General features: G+C 39.1%; 1 protein-coding gene across 4 annotated transcripts in view; it reads left to right on the forward strand.

Annotated features, from left to right (window-relative positions):
- Nucleotides 1-24,523, forward strand: part of MAP2K4 (mitogen-activated protein kinase kinase 4) — a 178,793-nt gene that overhangs the window by 48,721 nt on the left and 105,549 nt on the right. For 2 of the 4 annotated variants that reach the window (XM_064271798.1, XM_064271799.1), the window contains one exon: nucleotides 20,740-20,914. In XM_064271798.1, the coding sequence (XP_064127868.1) occupies nucleotides 20,740-20,914 (175 nt within the window). Of the gene's footprint in view, nucleotides 1-11,057; nucleotides 11,248-20,739; nucleotides 20,915-24,523 lie in introns of all 4 variants that reach the window. The other 2 variants (XM_023556480.2, XM_023556479.2) reach the window with 2 other exon arrangements.

The raw sequence follows: 24,523 nt of genomic DNA on the forward strand, positions 1-24,523 counted from the left end.
GGTGAAGTGGAAAGAAGGACCTGACATTGTATAAACAGAGTGCTGTGTCATTTTTTTTTAAATAGTTTGAGTCAGAATGTAGTAAGCAAGGTTATGCACTACAGTTGGTGGATATGTCTTTTAAACTCTGGAGCCCCTTCTCTTGGAACTGTTTGCTTTTCTTTATCCTACACATTTTTGTGGTTCCAAAATGCTTAGCTTTTACCCACCAAGCCTACTGACATCAAGTCAATTTTGATCTATAGCGACCCTATAGGACAGAGTAGAACTGTCACATAGGGTTTCCAAGCCTAAATTTTTATGAAAGCAGACTACCACATCTTTCTCCTGTGGGGTGGCTCGTGGGTTCGAACTGCTGACCTTTTGATTAGCAGCCAAGCGCTTTAATCACCACATCACCAGGGCTCCTTTATATATGCTTTTAGGGATTTGGTAACTTGTTTAAATCTGTCTCTTCACTGTTATAAATTTCTTTCTTCATCTTCTTTTTTTTTTTTTAACTCATTCTTTCAATTGGAATCCTTAGAGGGTGAGGTGATAACCTGAACAGGAAACCCCAGTTATAATTATCTTTGGTTAAAATTATAAATATTTTCAGCACAAAGAAAATTATTATAATGGAGACTCTTGTACCTATTACCTAGAGTTAACAAATGTTAACATTTTGCCTTTTAGTTCTTAAAATGGTTAAGCTGTAAAACCAAAGAGTACAAATGCTGTTTTCAAAGGAAAAATGTATCATTACCTTTTCAATTTTTGACAGGTTTGGATTATACTAGGTACTATAAATCTTTTGATATTCCTGGGATATTCTCATAAATGTGGCAGGCTTGTGCTAAAATCGTGTTCAATATATAAATTAGACATAAACAGAAGTAGATACTCTGTTATATACTACACTTTCATCGTGATGAGTAATGTGAGTGCTCTCAGTGTACTGAATCATTTAAAATGTACCAAACACAGTTGTTATCCTGAAAAAAGCAGCCCTTCATTCAGAATTGTACAAGAAGAAGCATTAGGTTAAAAGTTAATAGTGCTGAAAATAATGATGAGTACAGATAAACTTTGAGACTTAAGCATTTTGGAACCATTGTTCTGAGTTTAAGGGGTGCCCCTTGTTGAGACCAAGAGATAGCTCTATGATCTCATTTTTCTTTATTAAATTTGAATATAAAAAGGCTCCGTTGTGCTATAGAACATCCAGGAAGTAGTTTTTAAGAAAGGTCTAAAGTCTCCAGTTAATCACTAAATATTCTTAATTCCATGCTGAGTGTTCTCGGTAAAGCTTTATCTTTAAATGTACAGTGGAAGGCTTTTACCAGCTTCCGTGTCTGAAATTGATCAAACGTGCACTTAAGATGCACTGATAATTGCTGGTGATTGGAATGCTAAAGTTGGAAACAAAAAGGACAGGTAGTTGGAAAATACGGCCTTGGTGATAAAAACAACCTGGGAGATTGCAGGATAGAATTTTGCAAGACCAGCGACTTCTTCATTGCAAATACCTTTTTTCATCAATATAAATGGCAACTGTGCACAAGAACCTCTGTGGATGGAATACACAGGAATCAAATCGATTACATTTGTGGAAAGAAACGATGCAGATGGTCAGTACCGGCAGTCAGAACAAGGCCAACGGCCAACTATGGAACAGACCATCGTTTGCTCATATGCAAGTTCAACTCGAAGCTGAAGAAAATTAGAGCAAGTTCATGAGAGCCTAAATATGACCTTGAGTATATTCCAACTGAATTTAAAGACCATTTCAAGAATAGATTTGATACATTAAACACTAATGACCAAAGACCAGATGAGTTGTGGAATGACATCAAGAATATCATACACGAAGCAATCAAAAGGTCATTAAAAAGACAGGAAAGAAAGAGAAGACCAAAATGGATTTAGAAGAGACTCTGAAATTTGCTCTTGAGTGTTGAGTAGCTAAAGTGAATGGAGGAAATGATGACGTAAAAGAGCTGAACAGAAGGTTTCAAAGGGCAGCATGACAAGAAAAAGTAAAGTATCATCACGAAATGTGCAAAGACCTAACATTAAAAAACCAAAAGGAATGAACATACTCGGCGTTTCTCAAATTGAAAGAACTGAAGAAAAAATTCAAGCCTCAAGTTACAATATTGAAGCATTCTATGGGGAAAATATTCAATGATGCTGGAAGCATCAAAAAAAAAAAAACAAAACTAGTGCCATCGAGTCGTTGAAAAAGAACACAGAGAGTCACTGTACCATTTCAGGAGGTAGCATATGATCAAGAACAGGTAATACTAAAGGAAGAGGTCCAATCTGCACTGAAGGCAGTGGCAAAAAACAGGGCTCCAGGAATTGACAGCATACCAATTAACATGTTTCAGCAAACAGAGGCAGCGCTGGAAGTGCTCACTGGTCTGTGCCAAGAAATTTGGAAGATAGCTACCTGGCCAACTGACTGGAAGAGGTCCATATTTGTGCCCAATCCAAAGAAAGGTGATCCAACAGAATATGGAAATTATCGAAAAATATCGTTACTACCACACACAGTAAAATTTTGGTGAAGATCATTCAGAAAGGGTTGCAGCAGTACACTGATAAGGAACTGCAAGAAATTCAGGCTGGAGTCAGGAGAGGACAAGGAATGAGGGATATCATTGCTGATGTCAGATGTATCTTAGCTGAAAGCAGAGAATACCAGAAAGATGTTTACCTGTGTTTAGTTGACTATGAAAAGGCGTTCAACTGTTAGGATTATAACAAATTATGGATAACATTGCAACGAATGGGAATTCCAGAACACTTAATCGTGTTCCTGAGGAGCCTGTACATAGACCAAGAGGCAATTGTTCCAACAGAAAAAGGGAATACTGCGTGATTTAAAGTCAGGAAAGATATGCATCAGGGTTGTATTCTTGCACCATACTTAGTTTGTATGCTTGAGCAAGTGATCCTAGAAGCCAGCCTATATGAAGAAGGACGTGCCGTCAGGATTGTAGGAAGACTCCTTAACAGCCTGCAGTATGCAGATGACACAGCCTTGCTTGCTGAAAATGAAGAGGACTTGAAACACGGATGAAGATCAAAGACTGCAGCCATTAGTATGGATTGCACCTCGGCATAAATAAAACAAAAATCCTCACAGCTGGACCAATAAGCGAATCATGATAAACAGATAAAATATTGAAGTTATCAAGGATTTTATTTTACTTGGGTCCACAGTCAACCCAGGAACCATCCTCCAGCAGGAGGCCATCATGGTTGGTAAAGTAGAAGGTCAGAGAAAAAGAGGAAGACCGTTAAAGAGATGAATTGACATAGTGGCATGGGCTCAAGCGTAACAATTGTGAGCGTGGTGGAGAATGGGAGAGTATTTCGTTCTGTTGTACATGGGTCCTCTATGAGCCAGAACTGACTTGAGGGCACCTAACAACCACAGTGGAGCCCTGGTGGTGTAGTGGTTAACTGTGGACCCAAGTAAAATAAACCCCCCCACAGTGGTCAGGAAGTCAAAGGATGTATTGCATTGTGCAAATCTTCTGCAAAAGACCTCTTTAAAGTGTCTGAAAGCAAAGATGCCACTTTGAGGACTAAGATGGGCCCGATCCAAGCCATGATGCTTTCAGTTGCCGCATACATGTGCAAAAGCTGGACAATGAATAAGGAAGACCAAAGAAGAACTGATGCCTTTGAATTATGGTATTGGTGAAGAATATTGACTATACCATGGACTGCCAGAAGAAGAAATACAGCCAGAATGCACCTTAGAAGCATGGATGGCAAAACTTCGTCTCATGTACTTTGGACATATTATCAGGAAGAACCATCCTCCAGCAGGAGGCCATCATGGTTGGTAAAGCAGAAGGTCAGAGAAAAAGAGGAAGACCGTTAAAGAGATGAATTGACATAGTGGCATGGGCTCAAGCGTAACAATTGTGAGCGTGGTGGAGAATGGGAGAGTATTTCGTTCTGTTGTACATGGGTCCTCTATGAGCCAGAACTGACTTGAGGGCACCTAACAACCACAGTGGAGCCCTGGTGGTGTAGTGGTTAAGAGCTACGGTGGCTGCTAACCAAAAAGTTTGGTAGTTGGAATCCAGTTTGGAATTGACGACAATAGGAACAACCGTGGCAATTATGAAATACCTAGGTACTTATTGCTAGTTAAATTGTGGAATTTTTATCTTTTAAACTTTGCTATTTTCAAGTAACCAAAAACCAAACCAGTTGCCATCGAGTTGATTTTGACTCATAGCGACCCTTTATGACAGAGTAGAACCGCCCCATAGGGTTTGCAAAAAAATGGCTGGTAGATTTGAACTGCCAAACTTTTGGTTCGCAGCTGAGCTCTTAATCACTGCTGTACCAGGGATCCTTTCAGTTAACAGTGAGTGAAAATTTAGGAGTCCTGGTTTCTATCTCAGCACTGTCAAAATCTCTCTGACCTTGAATGTGTCACTTAACTCTAATTTCAACCCATGTAAGTTTTTTTTTCTGTCCCTGAGGTTTTCTGAAGCAATGGTGGTAATCTGTGGTGGACCACTTTCTCAAAATGGCCATAATGGAAGCAATATTTACCTGTAGGTACAAATTAGTAGTGAATGTTTTAAAACCTCAAATTGTTGAATCCTGTGGGGTAATCTTCCAAAGCTTGCATTATTGTACTTCTTAAAGTGTTTACCCTTTTCCCCAGCTCCACATCCTTCCTAGGTCCACCTGATTGTTATGGCACACCTTCTTCAGTCAGAGTGATTCACTGGGGAAGTGATTCTCAACAGGTGGGAGTGGTAACAGGCCTCGTTAAACTGATTCCCTGTGCCGCCTTTGCCCCTTTGAAGTTCACTAGTAAAGTTCTTTTCAAATTGGGTGTTTATAGCTGAGGTGTGTTGGGTGTTAATGCTAAAGTATGTATTTAAGGAAATTAATAATAAATGGTGTTTAATTCCTTGTTTAATGCAAATGAATTTAGTTTTGATGTTATAAATCATCTTTGCCCTTGAATCAAGAGACTTAGGTAAGCATAAAAAGTTATTTCTGGTGCTTTACCCACCATACTGCAATGTTCTCTTTAAAACATCTGTCTGGTTTCTTTGCTATCAATAAGCTATCCAACCAATTCTAGTCAGATAGCAAGTTTTTGAATTCTGGTTTAATTCAGAACATTATAGAGGTCCTTTTAAAGTGTAGGCATGTTTCTGGAAACTTTTATCTATTGTTAAGGAAATTTGCTATTTAAAGGGAACATATCTTTTCAGGATGTTCTTTTTCGTTATTTATAACCAAGTCTCACAGTAAGATCGTATTACTGTTCTTGAGTAAGTTTGTTTTCCTGAGTTGGTAAGAGTCTTGTTTTGTGGCTCACTGTGAATCTTTTCTCAATGTGATTAAATATATCAGTCCCCCCGTGCCCTTTTTTTTAAGAGTCACCTCCCTATCTATACACTTGTATATCCTTGTTCTGTTCTGCAGTACTTGCACTTCATGGTTGCTGCCTGCGGTTTGCCTTCATTATTTTGTGACTTGCTTATGTTCGTCTCCTGATTTTGATTCCCTTTTCTGGGATGTCTTGTTTTCCTTTTCCTCAGTTTACTCTCACGTTTTGTTAGGTTATAAATCTTCTAATTGCTTCATGAGAAAAGAGTTCTCTCTTAGTATAAGACTTTTGGGTCTTTGCGTGCCTGAAAATATATTTAACCCTTATAATAAATTAGTAGTTGTATCGAATATAGATTTCTGGGGTAGAAATTTTCCTTCAGAATTGTGAAGGCAGTGTTCCATTGTTCCCTCTTTTCCAGGCCTACTTTTAAAAACTTGGATGCCATTCTGATTCCCGAACCTTGGAATGTGACTTTTTTTTCTTTGTGGGTGATTGTACGGTTTCGTCTTTATCCCCAGCGTCTGAAATCTTGTTATGATCTTTTTTTTCCCTCTTTCCTTCTCCTTTCTTCTTTTCTCTCCCCAATTCGCTACATCTCTCCCCTCTCCTCCCTCCCCCTCCCCCTTATTCTCTCCCTCCCACCTTTCGTTCTTTCCTTCCTTCATTCATTCTTTCACTGAGTCTTTGATGAATTCTTTCAGTTTAGAAATTAATGCGTTTCATTCGAGGAAAAAAAGATATGTTATTCTTTTGATTTTTCTCCTCTCCTTTAGCTCTTCCTCGGGAATTCCACTTTAGGTTTTAGACCTCTTAGTTTGTGTCCCTATTTTCCTTATCTTTTTTCCCCCTTCAACTTCATATTTATTCTGTTTGTTTTTGGTTGATCCTTGGTTGACTGTGTGATGCCGTCAATGAGGCGACAGAGAGTTGGTTGGAAGCTTGGGATTTGACTGGTTGCAGCTCACAGTGAGGTGACCGGTAGGTCTCAGAGAGGCACCTGGTTTTCCTTTTAGAGGATTCCCAAATATCAGTGTCTGGAGGTCTTTCCTTGGTGGTGCGGTGGTTAAAGCGCTTGGCTGCTAACAGAAAGGTTGGTGGTTGGAACCCACCACCTGCTCTGAGGGAGAAAGATGTGGCAGCCTGCTTCCATAGAGATTACAGCCTCGGACACCCTATGGGGCAGCTCTGCTCTGTCCTATAGGATTGCCATGAGTTGGAATTCAACTCGACAGTGGTGGGTTTGGTTTTGGTTTTTTTCTTCTTGGGCCAGTCTCTTTTTTTCCCAGGAAGGGGACGAGTCTCCTCTGGAGCACAGTTCTACTCTGATACACATGGGTTGCCCTGAGTTGAAATCAGCTCTCTGGCAACTTTTTATTTTAAAGGGGGCTAAACTAGGTTGTGGAGTTCCCGGGTGGCAAAAATGGCCAAGCCCTTGACTGCTAGCCGAAAGGCTGATGGTTCTAACCTACCAAGAGGCTCCTCCAAAGACAGGCCTGATGATCTCCTTCCCAAGGTCACAGCCCTGACAACCCTGCGGAGGAGGTCTACTCTGCACATGTGGGGTTGCTGTGAGTTGGATCCGACTTGGCGGCAACTAACAGCCACAACAGTAGCCTAGGTTGCTGAAGGGAAGTGTACGCGCCGGGCTCCCAGTGTTCCGGGAGCTGATCTAGACAGAGGAGGCTGCGTGCATCTCCTGTACGTGCGTTTGTGTAGTCCACCTCCTTACGCCATTTCTTTGTGCCTGGTGTTTCTCTGGTAGGTTCTCTAGAATATACAGCTCTGGGTCACTTAGGGGATCGTTGCTTGGTTAGGGGGATCTGGGACTCTAATCACTCCTTTTGTGGACTTCTGGTATGGTTTCTGGTTTTAACCCTCCTTATCCTCAATTGATGAGCTTTTCTTTGTTACGTGAATCAGTTTTTTTTTTTTTTTTTGATAATCCCTGTGACAGGCATTTTTGGTTTTACCATTCTCTGTGTTATTATAGGAAACCCTGGTGACGTAGTGGTTAAGTGCTACAGCTGCTAACCCAAAGGTTGGCGGTTCGAATCCGCCAGGTGCTCCTTGGAAACTCTACGGGGCAGTTCTACTCTGTCCTCTAGGGTCGCTATGAATCGGAATTGACTCGACAGCAGTGGGTTTGGTTTTGGTTGGGTGTTATTACATGTGTTACTTCTTGTTCACTTACTTACACAGTCTTCCAAAAACAGGTTCCTGTTTCTCATCTAACGTAGCCTCCTGTCCTGGTCTCTTTGACGTTGTGAGTTTATATCTTTAAAAAATCCTTTTCTGTTGTTTCTTGATGTTCTGGGAGGGAGGAGCAATGAATTCATGTTTATCTGGAAATAGCTTCATTAAGTGGGCTTATAAAATTAAGTTCCTTGATTGAAAACATTATATGATTCTTTTATAACTGATCATCTAAATACTTCTTTATTTGAGAATTTTGTTTTTTTCAGAAATAGGCATGAATTAAACTCAGTTAAGGGAATGATCATATATTCTAAATGAATTAGAAAGAAATAGAAGGTATGATGATCTTGTTCTCAAATATTTAAATGTCTGTACTGAAAATGCTATGGGGGCAGTTCTACTCTGTCCTACAGGGTCGCCATGAGTCGGAATCGACTAGATGGCAGTGGTTGTTTATACTGAGAAATATAAAACACCGCTGATACGTGGATCAAGATGCCATGTTCATGGATTAGAAAGTACAGTACTCTAGGATTTCTTTTCTTCCTATGTTGATCTCTTGATTCGATGCAGTCCTAGTGAATTCCCAGCAAGCTTAAAAAAAAAAAAAATGTATGTATATATATGTATATAAATTCATATTTTCTAAAATTTATGTGGAAATGCAAAAGACTTAGAATAGCTAACTAACAACTTTGTAAAAGAATAACTAATTTGGAGGACTTAAACTGTGTAATTTCAAGGTTTAGTATATGCAGTACTTTTTTTCTCCAAAAGGTTAGTCACATTTAAAGTATGAAATAAAATTCACAGATGTAGATATGTGAACTATGTATGTATTTATACATAATTATTTTTAAAAATAATTTGTTTTCCTTTGTTTTTGAAAACGTACACAGCAAGAACATACCCAGTTCAAGTTTCTACATGTACATTTCAGTGAGGTTGATTACATCCTCCAAGTTGTATAATCATTTTCACCCTCCTTTTCTGAGTTGTACTGCACCCTAACACACCAACTGTTCCCTAAGGTTTCTGTCTAATCTTCCCAGTTGCTGTTGTCGGTTGGATCCCTTACAGGTACATCATAGAAGAGCATAATGCTCAAGGAAGACATTCTTTACTAGTTAAGGTAAACTACTGTTTGGTTTTAAGAGGATTCAGGAGATGTTTTTGATTTAAGGTTTAAAGATTATCTTAGAGCAGTAGTTTTGGGGGTTCATTCAGCCCCCATGGCTCCAGGAAGTAGAGTCCATGAGAATCAGAAATTCTCATCTACGTTTTCCCCCTTTTGATCAGAATTCTTCTATAGAATCTTTGATCAAAATGTTCAGTAATGATAGCTGGGCAACCATCCAGTTTTTGGGTAAGGGGCTGATAAGAGTTTTCCAAATACAGTCAAGTAAGTAAGGTGTATTTGAAGTTGCCAAGGTGGGAGTTTTTCATGGAACTGAATGAATGCTATTTTAAATGGAAAATGACTGAATACGGGGGGATAGGTAGATCTAAGATAAGGATGGAGAGGTAGCCATTGGCTAGATAACGTAGGGCTTTTTAGGTGAAGAGTCATCTAGTGCTGCTATAACAGAAATACAAGTGGATGGCTTTAACGAAGAGAAATTTATTCTCTCACAGTTTAGGAGGTTAGAAGTCCAAATTCAGGGCGCCAGTTCTAGGGGAAGGCTTTCTCACTGTCAGTTCTGGGGCAAGGTCTATGTCATCAATCATCCCCTGGTCTAGGAGCTTTTCAGTGCAGGGACCCTGGGTGCAAAGGACACACTGTGCTTCTGGCTCTTCTTTCTTGGTGCTCCCTCACCTCTCTGCTCCCTTCTATCTTCTATATTTCTCAAAAGAGATTGATTCAAAATATAACCTTATCCTGTAGATTGAGTCCTGTCTCATTAACATAACTAACTCTAATGCTGCCTCATTAACATTATAGAGGTTAGGATTTACAACACATAGGGTCATTACATCAGATCACAAAATAGAAGGCAACCACACGATAGATACTGGAAATCATGGCCTAGCCAAGTTGACACACAGTTTTGGGGCACACAGTTCAATCTGTAACAGCATCTAAAGTGCAGTGGGAAGCCGTGGAAGGGTTTTATGAAGATGAGTGACATAATCTGATTTACACTTAAAGGTGTTATTCAGGCTGCTATGTGGAATATTTATCGGAGGGAAGCAAAAATGGAATTAGGGAGACCTGGGTCGTACGAATAGCTAATGCACTTGTCCACTAACTGAAAAGTTGCAAGTTTGAGTCCACCCAGAAGGAACCTCATAAGAAAGGCCTGGCAAACTACTTCCAGAATCAGCTATTGGATACCCCATAGAGCACAGTTCTCCTTTGTCACACGTGGCAGTGGTTTTACTGAGCAAGGCTGTGCTGTGGAGCTGAAACATTAGGGTGGATAATATTAATAGGTTGATGGCAGTGGAGGTGGAGGGAAGTGGACAGATTCCAAAAAGATTTGGGAAGGAGAATAAACAAAAATGGGCGGTAATTTGAATGTCAGTGGTGAAGAGGGGAGGATGTTTAGAGTAGCTTCCGGAGTTGTCGCTTGACCAAGTGGGCTTAGTTGTCCTTACTGAGGTGAGGACCACTGGCTGTAGAGTGTCTGTGGATGAGGAGGCATAAAGAACAAGAGTTCAGCTTATTACGTTAAATTTGAGATGATTGTGAAATATCTATTAAAGATATCAAGGAGATAGTTGAAAATATGTGAGTCTTGTGCTCAGAGGAGGGGGGTCTAGATTGAAGATAAAAAGTTGGTAGTTGTCGCCATAGGTAAGGTTGTCTGGGAAGAGACTTTATCTTGACTAGAGAATTTAGCCCTGAGGAAATCGGACATTTAGAGGTTGGGTGGAGGAAGAGGGTCAGAAAAAAGTGCAAGAAAGGGGCCAGAGAGGTAGGAAGTAAATTAGTAGTGTGTGGTGTTGTAGAATCAAGCATTATCTTGAAGAGGAGCTGTAGGAGAGGGTTGTGGTCAGCTATGTTTAATGTTCTGAGAGTATTAGCAAGGCTTCTTTGTTGGTAAAGACTGTCCAAGATAGACTTTTAACTACTCCCATCTCACATATTTGAGGGGGAATGGTTTTAGCTATCATTGGAGATTGAATCTTAAGAAAACATGTAACCCGTTGGGTTAGGGCGGCTTTCCTAACCTTTTCTATAAGAAGCACAGCCCAGAAAAATTATTCTAATAGTATGTACAGCTGACATGGAGTCGGTGCTTAAGGAATATGAACTTTGTAGCAGCAAAATGCAAACATGAATGTCTGTCTGCTTTAGTATCACTGTTTTCCTTGGCGATAAAAACATTTCTTTCTACTTCAGAAATCAGTACTGTTTGAAAATACTATAGATTTTTCTAATATCGTCACTTCACTGAATATGCACATCAGAATTAAAAAATTTATATTTGGAGCTTTAAGCAATTCTTGTGGACATCTTTCTTTTTTCAGTTCTCCTTTTGCCTCATTTTAGATCTAAGCAAAGATACTCATTTTGTTACTAGTGCCAGGAAGCAGACAGTTTCCATGGCAACTGACAGACCGAGTTTACGTGGAAATTTCCGGAATTAACAGAGCTGCATTGCAGAAGGATGCATAAAGCAGTATTCATCTAGAGACCCTAACAGTATGGACACAGAAGAACAGTTGCAGTGGTGTGCAGGGTATGTGTTACGTTTATTAAATTTCCTGTCTAAGGAGGATTACTAGTTATATATATGTATGCTTAGGAGAGAGTAAACAGCTTGTGGTATTTTAGTACATGCTCTCTTGATGAAATTAAGGATGCTTAAGGAAAAAGAAGGGAGAAATAGTCTGGGAAGAAAGATGTGTTTGATAGCTTTGGAAGAAAATCAAGATCAGGATAAGTGAGGTGGAAGGATGTGACAATGAACTAATAGGAGAGCACCCACACTTCCAGTTAATCAGATGATGAAAGGCTCTTAGGAATGGTAGTTCTAGGTGCAAGAAGGGATTTATTCATTCAAAGGAAAATTAGTTGGCATTGGCAAGTTTGAGAAATCAAGTTTTCAGGTCCAGGAAGAAGAAGTTTATTAAGGTAATTAGCTGTGACTTGCTGAAAAATAAATATGAGAGGTGCCTAAGCTGTTTAACAAGGAGGTTTCTGCCTTCTTATTAAGACAATCAGGGAAAGGTTATCAGATCCCTAATCCCACTCTTTTTTCATTTGTGGGAGATTTTCAGAAAAAGCCTGAAGTATATCTCAAGATTAAATTCTGGGGATAAAACTGTAGGACTTGGGTAAATAACTGGAGTTTATCTTCCAGACAATTTATAAATTTAAAAGAGAAAACATACGGAAAATTAATAGCTATCATTTAGATCACTTAAATGATAGTTATCATTTAGATGAGTAGCCTAGGTGGTGAAAATGGTTAATCGGTAGATTACTAACTGAAAGGTTGGGAGTTCAAACTCATTCAGAGGCACCTTGGAAGACTGGCCTGGCCATCTGCTTTCAAAAGGTTGCAGCCTCGAAAGCCCTGTCGGTCAGCTCTTCTGTGTATACATGGGGTCATCATGAGTTGTAATCAACTCACCAGCAATTGACAGCAAAGTCAGCAAACTACAGCCCATGGGCCAAATCTGACCTTCTTTTTGTAAATACAGTTTTATTGAAACAAAGCCATACCCATTTGGTTATGAATTATCTATGGCGGCTTACATTTTATACTGGCAGAGTTGAGTACTTGTGACAGAGATTATGTGGCCCGCAAACCCTAGAATATTTGCTATCTGGCCCTTTTAAGAAAAAATTTAGTGAGTCCTGGTTTAGGTGATGTGTTAAATTACCACAAACTTGGTAGCTTAAAACAACAGAAATTGATTCTCTCACAGACTGCGAAATTAAAGTGTTGGCAGGACCATGCTTCCTCCAAAAGCTCTAGAATTGTTCCTTGCTTTTTCCAGCTTCTGGTGACTTCTGGCATTCCTTGGTTTTGGATGGTGCCTGCCTCTGTCTTCATGGGCCTTTTACCCAGTTTGTCTGTGTCTGTCTTCTCTTTCTTATAAGGATACTCAACATTGGACTTGGGGCCTACCCTAATCCAGGATGATCTCTTCTGGAGATCCTTGTCCAAATCAGATCACGTTCTGAGGTTCTGGGTGGACGTATCTCTTCTTTTGGGGAGTGGGGAGGGGACATAATTTAGCCAACTACAGGTGGTATTAAAGAACTGGGTTTTGGTTTCTTAGGCCATATTCTATGTTAAGAACAGCCAGGTCTTGGCAAGTTTCTTTTTGAAACCTCTGAAGAATGTACTCCGGGGGAGACTTGTTGACCTGATAGAGGACATTGTTTACTTTTCTTGGACAGGGTGATTGAGGCCTAGTTGGAACCATAGAAGATAGCCTCTGTGACACCAGCAGAGCAGAGGTAGTACTAAAATATTCACACGAGAAAAAGTACTAAACTCCTTACAGTAAAGTGATGAAGAGCAGCGTCTAAAGCTTTACATTTCCATCTGTCCTCAACTCCTACCTCCCCAAAAAAATAAATGAATTTGGAATTTTAATGAAAGATAGTGGTCCCCAAAATAAGAATCAGAGTTTTGAGGAATGAGTCTTAGGGCTAGGTTATGGCAATAGGGATATATATATGATTAAAAAGAAGTAGATTTAATGAAAGTGTGACGGAGTAGCAATGTAGACTGTGTACATACCAGCTCATATCAGCAAGGTTGAGACTTGACTGTAGTTGGAAGTCTTTTGGGTGAGGATCAGTGATAGCATTGTGGGAGCGTGCACACTATTGGGCCAGGCAAGAGAGATGATACATGATGCTTTCCTCTTATCATACAGGCACATATGCAAGTCATAGTTAACGATAGTAGATGTGAGCTACCCATGTGTCTCTGGAAGTCTCATTTAGCATCTTTGAGTATCTTCATAAGTATCTAAAGAGTAATACATGCATGTGATGAAAAATCAATAGTAGAGGGCGTTCATGAAAAACAGCTATCTCCTGCTACTCCCCCAGTCTCATTCCTTTGAAGCAAACACTTTTAACCATTTCTGTTCAATTCTTGATGACTGTCTCTGTGAAGTCCTAAATCAGGGGCTCCACTTCAAGGTACACGGGTGAGGGTGCAGATTTTAGGCTAGGGTCTTTCAGATTCCAGAATGAGGAGGGTTTCCTCTCGAGCTCCGACATCTACACCGGAATCCCTTCATTTCTCCAGACAGTTGGAGCAATATCGTTAGAGAAAACCTTTCTGGCTTTTTGCCTGGGAATAAACAGTGTCAGCATTTCTTTGCTGAGGTGGGGGAGCTGATTGATACAGACATCTGTTCTCTAGGTAGACTTTCCATTAATCCTCATTTTTAGCTACATGTTTCATACTTGTCCACTCTACCTATTGACTCGGAACCTGGAACCTCACTTTTTAGCTGTTTCTTGCCATCTGTCCTTCAAAGATTTGTTGAACACGTAAACTAGAGTGCTCAGAATGCTGTCTTCAACTGGAAGCATTATATAAATTAAAAAATTTCCGGTGAATCGCATGCATGTCAGCCCCTTCGACATAAGAGATAGGGAGACACCAGAATTATGATGGCTTTAGGTACTGAGAAAGTGTTCCCAAGGCCTGGAAATTAAAATGGTTATACTAGTAGTCCCTTTCCAAGGAGGGTCTTGTGGATTCGGACTGCCGACCTTTTGGTTAGCAGATGTAGCTCTTAACCACTGCGCCACCGGGGTTATAAGGGATATAAAAATACCCTGAAGTTTCAAGTATGAGGCCCGGGTGACACCATGGTTAAGCATTCAGCTGCTAACCAAAAGAGGGGCAGTTCAAGTCCACCAGCCGCTCCTTGGAAACCTTACGGAGCAGTTCTGCTCTATCCTACAGGGTCATTATGAGTTGGAATTGACTCCATGGCAATGAGTTTCGGTTTGGTTTTGATATTACATAAAATACATGTGTTCCTAAATGTGTCTATAAATAAAAGTTATTTCTGTGAAGTCTTTTTTCCTCGTTGACTTGCTTGGATAAATGTCCCAAAGAAATAATAAAATTAAGCTTGAGAATGTAGTTGTTTCATAGTTATGTGTTTTAAAAGACAATTCACATATTAACAGTATTTAAAATTAGCTACACGTTACAAATGGAAGGTGAAGAGTTAGGCTTTTATTTGCTTCAGGAACTAAAGTTCTGACTTTGTAAAAGCAATTACAGATTTATAGTACAAGATGAAGTATAGGCAGCAGCGTCTTGCTAAAATATATAGAAACAAAGATGAAGATGAAAATATACAACACTAAAATTTAACGCAAATTAATGCTAAACTTTCCAGCCATTCAGATTTCTGCGAATATTAAGATAGCGAGAATAAAGAAAAAAAAAAAAATGCCTCCAGTGTTTCTTACGTCGTATTTGCGGGGACAGCTTGTGGAAGGTAGCTTCTTCTGAGCCACTTTCTAGTCCATCATTCTCAGTACACAGTTTCTGTTCTTAAGGACCTTGAGTGTGACTGGAGGTCTAGTTATCACCAACTTCCAGGCAGTGAGAAGAAGAAAGCAGGGAAAGAAAAAAGAGTCTCCCACCTAAGGTATCTCCTTTTAAGTGCTGCATTCATATGGCTATATCTAAGTGCAAGAAATGTTGGAAGGTGTAGCCTTTGGATGTATGGCTGCCCTGAATAAAATAGGATCCTTGGTAAGAAGGAAGAAGAGGAGAATAGATATTGGGTGGCAAATAGTGGTTACTGCCACAGGGACTCTTGGCTGAGTTTTCCTTATTAAATCAGGATTGGAGTAGGAACCCAGTGCAGCTAAGGGTGATTTGTGTAAATTGTGCATAGAAAATTATGAAAGAGGAGGGATATTTAGGAATTATTTCTAGTAAAATACAGTCCTCATTCTTGAGAAAGTGATACCCATAGAGAAGTCAGGGAACCTTTTTTCTCTTTTAGAGTGTAACTGTAGGTAAGTTCTTTTCAGCAAATAAGGGTAACTTTCCATCAGTACTGTTTTCTGCTTTTTTCTTCCAATATTCCCAATGAGCGTGACTTCTCCCATTCATATATAAGTGTCTTTCTTTCCTAGGTCTCCTGTGTAGTTTAGGGCAGAAGTTGTATTTTAGGACAGGAATAACTAATTAGCAGATCGCACGTGTTCCTTCATTGCCGTTGAGACTCTTCTGGTGAACTATTTCCAAAAGTTGAATAAACCAGCACTTTTTTTTTTGAAACTGTAGTTGTAACTCAGTTTCATCAAAAACATTTGTCTTGTGTGCTTTTATAAGGGGACTAAAAGGAATTAGTTTCAGGTTATTAGGTCTGTTACATAGCTCTGAAATTCTTGGGGCCTGGAGGGTCTTTTTGTTGTTGTTGTTAGGTGCTGTTTAGTCAGTTCTGACTCACAGCAACCCTATGTAAAACAGAACGGAATTGAAACACTGCCCAGTCCTGCGCCATGCTCATGATCGTTGTTATGCATGAGCTCATTGTTGCAGCCACTGTGTCAGTCCATCTCATTGAGGGCCTTTCTCTTTTTCGCTGACCTTCTACGTTACCAAGCATGATATCCTTCTCCAGGCACTGATCCCTCCTGATAACATGTCCAAAGTACTTGAGACAAAGTCTCACTATCTTTGCTTCTAAGGAGCATTCTGGCTGTACTTCTTCCAAGACAGATGTGATCATTCTTCTGGCAGTTCATGGTATATTCAGTATTCTTCTCCAGCCCTGTAACCCAAAGGTATCAGTTCTTTGATCTTCCTTATTCATTGTCCAGCTTTCACATGCATATGAGGCAACTGAAAACACCATGGCTTGGGTCAGGCGCACCTTAGTGACATCTTTGCTTTTTAACACTTCTTAGCACATTAGGACAAACTGACAGACCCATGGTGGTGGAGGGTCTTAGGTCACTCTGAAATCGTTTTATTCTCTTTGAAACGTAGGAATTATATAACTACAGTTAGTTTTACTATCCAGTATTTAGTATAGCATTACTATCCAACGCTTTGTTAAAACTTAATTTGTTGGCCTTGGTTATATGGAAGTGCCCAGCAAAAAAAAAAAAAAAAAAAAGATTTCTTTTTTAATTGTGTTTGAAACCAACTGTGAGAGATGCAGGAACGACAGATGGAGATTATAATGCTCTCTTATTCCCAATAAACTGATTGGAAACATAGTTTTACATTTGAGGCCAGAGGAGTTTTTTAACTCCCCCATCCCTAAATTATTCATACTTACCCAGTCAGTGGCAGCTTCTTATAAGACGTGACAGAGGGACAGCCAGAATATACTCTGTGCCTTGGGAGGCTGGGTTTGAAAGAGAGGAACTGAGGTGTGTGTGTCCAGTGTCGTCTTTTACATTCACTGATCCATCACTAAGGGCTTGGATGACAGACCAGATCCCTCCATGTGGTAAGATGAGGCATGAGGAATAAGTATTCCCTTAAATTATTGGAAGGGATACGCCCTAAAATCGTTGAAATTTTCCAGCTATTCATATGGTATTCATTTGTAAAGTTAGGTAATGTAATCTTTTGAAAAGGAACATGAAGATGTTAAGCACATAAGACCTAAACTTAATCTGTTGGCTAGGTATAGTATGTTTACAAATGTAAGGCTGATGGACTTTTTTCCCAGATTTTAATCCTTTGTGTTTGTGTTTGTAGATTTCATAAAGCTTATTGTTGCCACTAAAATTCTATTTACATTCATATAGGAGAAAATATTTTAAGGGTAATATCAGCCTCTATCTAAATCGCTTCTTTAGTGTTAGTATCCATCAGCACATGCGTAATGTTTGAAATACTGCCTTTTAGAGATACACTATTGAATTCAGATTTGTGGTCTATAGGCATAAAAAATATAAGTTGTGTGGCTGATTTTTGAGCTGGAATGTGTATCATTGGCAAGTCTAATTACAAATCCTATTACAACAAAGACTACTAAAACTTATTTCCATATTGAAGCCATTGAAATCCAAAGCTATAACTAGATATTACAAAAAATACCTAAAGTGACTTGCTGGTTAAACAAAAGGACTTGCACGGTCCTTAAAAATTTGTTGAAGTGGAATTTCTTGATAATGGACCCTATTAATGAAGAATGCTACTAATGGGACTTTTTAAGATATGGATCCAGGGTTGTTTTCTTGTCTGAGAACATGGGTTAATCTCTTGGAACTTCAATCCCTTGCTTATTTATTGGGTGGACCCAAAGAAGAGAATGATGGGATGTCTTGGTTAAGTATTTCCCATATAGAGCTCTTATGTTTTAGAAGGAATTTAAGAGTATAAGTTTATAGGCTGAACTTATTTACTGAGAGAACAAGAGCATTGGAATAACTGTTACAGGTTTGTGGAGTCAAGTTGAACTAATTTTCGGGCAAGAGTTGATAATGACTTTGGGAATTTCTTATACTGTCCAGTAGAAATAACACTTGAATCTTGCTTTAAAAATTTGCCGTAAGATCAAAAACTGAAATTAAGATTTTGGCCACGTGGTACAGTTGCCTCCATGATGGACTGCTAGAGTTTCATGGTGAAGGCTCAGGTCAGACTTCCAAATCTAGTCGGTACAGTTCTGTGTCTGCATACAGTCCTTGTTTGGAAGCCGTCTTGGTCGCACTGACTACTAAAGCAGTAACTGTGACACGGATTCATTTTTCCAGGAAAGATTGCCAGCCCATTAGTAATGAAAACTGTATCAACATGCCTTGGAGTTGTCATAACAGTAGCATGTTTTTCTGTGGTTTACATAACTCTCTTTCTGTCTTAATAATGTATTCATGGAACCCTGGGTATAATTACTTTCTCCTGCTTTATTGAGATATAATTCACATGCTATATATTTCACCCATTTAAAGTAACACTTCACTTGCTTTTAGTATATGCCCAGAGTTGTGTATATATCACCTCAGTTTTCGAACATCTTCATTAGCCCAAGAAGATCCGATAGCCTTCAACCTGTTTACTTCCAAAAGGAAAAAAAAGGACCTTATCCAGAAACCGTCCAGCATGCTACGTTATCCCTTAGCCTTTAGCACCATTAGTAGAAACATTCCATACTGCTAAAATTCAGTCTTTAAGGCAATAGAGATAATATTGTAACTCTTGTCATTCTATGATTTTATATAGTAATGAAATCATCATTTATTTCATTTTATTTCTCCAGATCAGTAGCATGAAGTAGTCTCATATAACAGTCGTGGGAGTGGTATCCCATTACCGTTGCCATATTTTATTGGTTAGCAACGAGTCATAGACAGGTTTCACCCACACTCAGAGGGGTTTGCACAAAGGTGTGAACACGAAGATGGGGGCCATGGGGACCGCTTTACAGCCCGCTTGCCACAGCCCTTAAATTAGTAAATACTTAAGAAATGTTGCTTCAGTTTCTAAGTAATTTTAATTAACTCTTTTCAGCTACCCTCAGCAGTAGGCTGGTGTTAGATGTTATACCAGCGATAAACTGAGCCATAGAAATGGTATTTAATTGCCAGTGATCTCAGAGCAATAATCATATTACATGGAACTTCCTTGTGTTCGGATGTTTTATGGCTTAATCTGTCTACTTCATGGAGAAAGGAAAAAAGAAAAAATTAGTCCCTAGGCTTGATCTGCATGCCCAGATCTGATTTCCATCTTGAAAGATGAGTTCAGGTGTCACCTCTGTGCCTGAGTGGGCTTTTGTGAGTTGCTACTTAGGCCGCTGATTTCTGGGTGCCTTGTGATTCTCAGTGCTAGAGCATCAAACATATGGGTGAAAGTATTTCGTGAACTGAAAAGCATTTATATGAATGAAAGCTGATGTGATTTATTAATATTATGATTTGAGAACCTGGCATTTGGAATTCTAGTTCACTAAGTTTTTATTTGACAAATTATATTGATCTTTGAGCCAGAACTCTGAATCTGGCTTATTAATATATATGATTATTCTGGGGAGAGCTTTTAAAATTCTTAATATTTTGAGAACCTTAAAAGTAGCTATAAGAAACAGTTCCATTAATTGGAAAAGACATCCCTAAATTTTGGAAGAATAAAACTAAAAAAAAAAAAAAAAACAAAAAAAAAAACCAAGCACTTAGACTTTTCTTGTTCCTATCAGCAGATTAGATTTTAAAAGAGATTATAATGATTTTAGTATAAAATTGAAACATGTAGTTGATACTCAGTGGAATCTTTTTTCTTCATCTGTGTAGCATTATCTAGTTTGTTGGGGTTCATTCCTACACACTGGTGGGTGTGTGTGTGTGAGAGAGAGAGAGGGAAAGAAAGAGATTGATCTCTTACATCATTTTTCATCAGATTTGCTTTTCTGCAAAGTGTGGTTAGAAGTTAATATTTCGATCTCCAGGTTTGGATTTTGGAGGTGATATTTTAATGAAAAACTGTAATGAATGAGCTCTTTTGCCCATGAGTTACTCACTTTTCACCCCATTTCTTTATCTATTGAGCAAGGGTTAAAAGTTTCCATGTTGAATATCACATGAGAGTTTTCCACTTAGAGCCAGCAGGCTATTCGTTTAACTGTTCCTCCACTTTAGCATGGCATTCACAAGAATAGGGCAGTATTCTAAGGCAGTAGTTTCCAAACTTTGCTGCCCATCGGAAACACCTGGTAGATCTTTACAACGACTGATTTCTGGCTACCATTCCTGGATTTTCTGATTGAATTGCTATGGGATGGTCCCTGGGCATCAGGATTTTTAAAGGTTCCCCAGGTATTTCTAATGGGCAAAGTTTGGGAATGACTCAAGTAGCTAAGGATTGCGGCCCTGCAATAATTAATATTGGGCAAGGCAGGATAAGAACTATTTGGAAATTAGGTTGCAACTCCTGGGATTCTGCATTCCAGTAATGCAGTTTTGCAAACTTTGAAAAATTTATTTAGAAATGAAAACAGGCCTGCAGAATTAGTTTCATCAATGACTGGAAATTTGATTTTTTGAATCCTGTTGAAGCAGTGTCTATTGACTGCTTAAATTCAAATCTTTCTTAATTCACTGTGTAAAAAAACAAAACAAATGAACAAACTACAAAAACCTGGAGATCAGACCATGTTAGTAACTTATGAGAAAACAAAATTTTCTGCATATTAATCAGTGCTAGCTAAAAGAAAAAAGTTAAAACCTATTTAAAATGTGGAAAAATTGCTTCCTAATATCTTAACAGAGAGAGACTGAGAACACACAGCATTGAATCGTCAGGAAAACTGAAGATCTCCCCTGAACAACACTGGGATTTCACTGCAGAGGACTTGAAAGACCTTGGAGAAATTGGACGCGGAGCTTATGGTTCTGTCAACAAAATGGTCCACAAACCAAGTGGGCAAATAATGGCAGTTAAAGTAGGTGATGCCCATAATTATTTTTGGTACTTTAATCGATCAGATAAAATTTGATGGTGCAGTAATACTACTATTCTGTTCTTTTGTGGTAAATATGAGTGCTTCAAAAATTATTTCTCAGAGTGTGGTTTTTTTTTTTATGGTGTTTCGTATAGAGGTTGTCTTATTGGTGGCACGTTTTCTGTGTCTCTGGAATCACGAGTGTATGAAGTGGGCATGTACATTGCACTCTGGGCATGATGCATTAACATGTTTTAAGCTTCAGGCCTTTCTACTGCCAAGGTGAGTTCAGGCCAGGCGTCCGCACCCTGGGAGCAGGGCAGTGCTGCACTGAGCCAGGCGGGGAGCTGGAAGAAGAGGCAGCACACTGGGTTGGGCAAGGTGCGGGGCTAGGGCTAACAGCAGTCTCACTGAAGGTTTCCTGGAAACCACATACATGCTGTTGCCACTAACCTCAACCTTACTCGGTCCTGACCGGCTCGGCTTCTGTTTATTTCATTTCATCTCAACTCAGTACTGCCCTGTTCCCTGGTTTTCAAGTTGTATTGAAATGCATACCTTGTGGTTATCCTGTCACATTCTGTCCTTATTGTGAGTGTCATGCCACTTAATATGTTCATTTAAAGAAAATTAAAGGTTGGCCAGAAATGGAGACTGGCCTGTTTAGACTGTACTGTCAGGCTTATATCGGTGCCTATAATGAACTGGTGGTTTCCACCTGACTCCTAGGGGGTCCATGTAATTTATCATTTTGTTTGTTCAAATTTCTAATGAATGTTTGCTCTGCGTAAGGAATTTTGGGAAAATTGGGAAGGGGACTACTTCAAAAGAAAAAATGAAAAGAGCTAGATATGGCCATATCTTCAGTGAACTTAAAATTTCTGTTGTAACAAATAATAGTCACGGTTTACAAGAGTTGAAAATGGTTTTGCAAAGACAGTTAATTGTCTTCCTATTTTAAGAGTTTGTTAAAGTAGTATGATGAGAGGAGTGGTCTCAGTTTTTTTGTTTGACTTTTGGGCGTGGATTTATATTAATAGAAAATGTATCTGAGTGGAAGTCTATGGTGAGCAAAATCTTACTGTGACTTTCTTAGCCTCTAATTTTGAGCATTTCTCTTTGCTCGGTCGTGTAAATTGAACAATAAATTAGTGATGAAGAATTGTATGATTCTCTCTTGGCTTCTTTGCCTTGTTTTTGGTCATACTTCTTTTTCAGTGTGATGAGAACTGTGGACTTTTTTCTTAGGAAAATGCATAGTACATATAATTTTGCATACAACCCGTGCAGTTCTGAAGATACACAGGCTAAGGACCTCTGCTCTGGATTATCTGTTCAAATAAAGTGTTGTTTTCCTTGGAACGTGAAATGATTTCTCTGCAGTACAAGTGGGAGGAAAGTCGTTTTATTTAGACTCTTGGGTTAGTGTTGTGTTTTCCTTATGTACGTACTGGTTGTGTATGTCATCCAGTTTTAGCTGGCTCGTTCTTAAGGGAAAGTTTCATATATAGCTAAAGTGCTAGATTTTCTGCCAGGTGCTAGGGAAAGTATTTTTAAAAAATTATTTTCTGCTTTTGCAGCCTGTGCTACGTGTGCTTCATGGTGTTGGTCAGCATCATAATCTGTTATTGTAATATGGCTCCGCTTGAGCCGCAGTCAGTGTGGTTTAGAGGTAAATAAGGAAGGTACTTCATTTTGGCATAAAATTTTTTCTCACGATTAATTTGATGTTACAAGACTTGGAACTGTATAATGCCTACTCAGTTTTGAAGAAATTTAAGAGTGAAACTAGGAAATTATTGTTCAGTGTTTGTAATCTGACCTTGTAAATGGTACTGTGAGAACCCTGGTTGAAATGCTATTAAAAATTCCAACTTTTAAGAAGTGCTTCCAAGCCAGCCATGGGCCCTACAGATTACAGATCTGGACTCAGCAGACGGTGCAGTCTACCTTTGTTTACCACCTTGAATTCTCGAGCAAGCCTGAGAGCTTGGATAGTAGAGGGTGGTGGTATGTGGGTAGGGATTTCAGTCAGATTCCTTGACTTCATTAAAACTGGGAGAAGAAATATTTTTACATTAAATTTTGATACCGATTTGATTATTGATATGTGCTATCTACTACAGGAAACCCTGGTGGCATAGTGGTTAAGTGCTACGGCTGCTAACCAAAGGGTCGGCAGTTCGAATCTGCCAGGCGCTCCTTGTAAACTCTGTGGGGCAGTTCTACCTATAGGGTCACTGTGAATCAGAATCGACTCGACAGCACTGGGTTTAGTTTTTTTTTTTAATCTACTACAAATTCTAAAAAATTTTATTTTTTTTTTGGTCTCTTTGAAAAAACATAGCCTTTCATCATGTCTGAGAGAGTTTGTTTCTTTATCACTTTGGCACACAGACTGGACTGACAAGCACAAATATGCAGAGACAATGTATGATTAAGGGGGAGATAAATTGGGCATTCTAAATGTAGACAACTCAATGACAGCAGTATTTACTGAGCACCTACTGAGTTTAGCTCTGAGATAAGGGCTGTAGAGATATAAAGGAACAATGAGACAATGGCTCAGCCTCCTGAGAGCTTTCCTTTGCTGCTGGTGAAGTGAAAACAGTCCCTAAAGGAGTGCTGTACTATGTTTTAATATGTGCTTTGGGAATGTAGAAGTTCCTTCTTTAGATGTTAAGCCTATCCCAGCAGTTATCTTTAGGACTTATTTGCAAAATATCTGTACAGAAGTGAGCTGTGGTATTAGCCTGATTCTTTTTTTAAATAGACTTTATTATTTTTTTTAACAGACTATTTTTTAGAACAGTTAAACAGGTTTATAGTTTTAGGTTACAGGTGTAGGTTTTAGGCTACAAGTTTACAGTAAAATTGTGCAGAAAGTACAGAGTTCCCTGTTATCCCCTCCCTCAGACACTGTTTCTCCTATTATTAATACCTGGCGTTCTTGTGGAGCCTGATATTTTTTATTCCTCATTTTTAGTTTTGAGGGAACTACTCCCCAAACTTACTTTGTCACACACGAGAAATGTTTGAAAGGATGACTTCTGAGTTACCAGAAATAATAATCTCCAAAACTTAACTCTAAAAATTAGTTACGATGCAATAGAGCAGAATCAGGAAAGTAATGCATAGACTAGGTAAGAGTTGTACTTGGAATAGTTTCTTGACCTTTGAGCTGAGGACAGTTTCCCAAGCTGCCAGTGAGGTTTCCAAACTAAACATTTTACAATCTGTTATTTCAGGTTAGGTGCTTAGGCCAGACTATGTTAGCTACTTGACTTGTATTTAAGGGTTGTAGGTATTTTCTGTCTGTTTTTTTTTCTTCTACTCTTCCAACTCTTCTGTTTCATTGATTTAAATGTTCCCGATACTAGCCTGGTAATCTGATCTCGATTCCTCCATTGCTGCCTCTCCTTGGTGTTTTGAGTCTTGACTTCAGTGTCTCTTGCTTGGAATTGAGACCTTGGTTAATGGCGGTGCTTGGTGGGAAGGACCTGAGCCCTATGTTGTGTCAGCAGCCCACAACCAGCCCAACTCAAGCTGTGTGGAACATTCATCTGCTGTTTAGGTAGGCCTCCTTGGTGCTAATGGTAATGCAAATTA

This window comes from Loxodonta africana, chromosome 18 (assembly GCF_030014295.1).
Source record: "Loxodonta africana isolate mLoxAfr1 chromosome 18, mLoxAfr1.hap2, whole genome shotgun sequence".
NCBI lineage: Eukaryota > Metazoa > Chordata > Mammalia > Proboscidea > Elephantidae > Loxodonta > Loxodonta africana.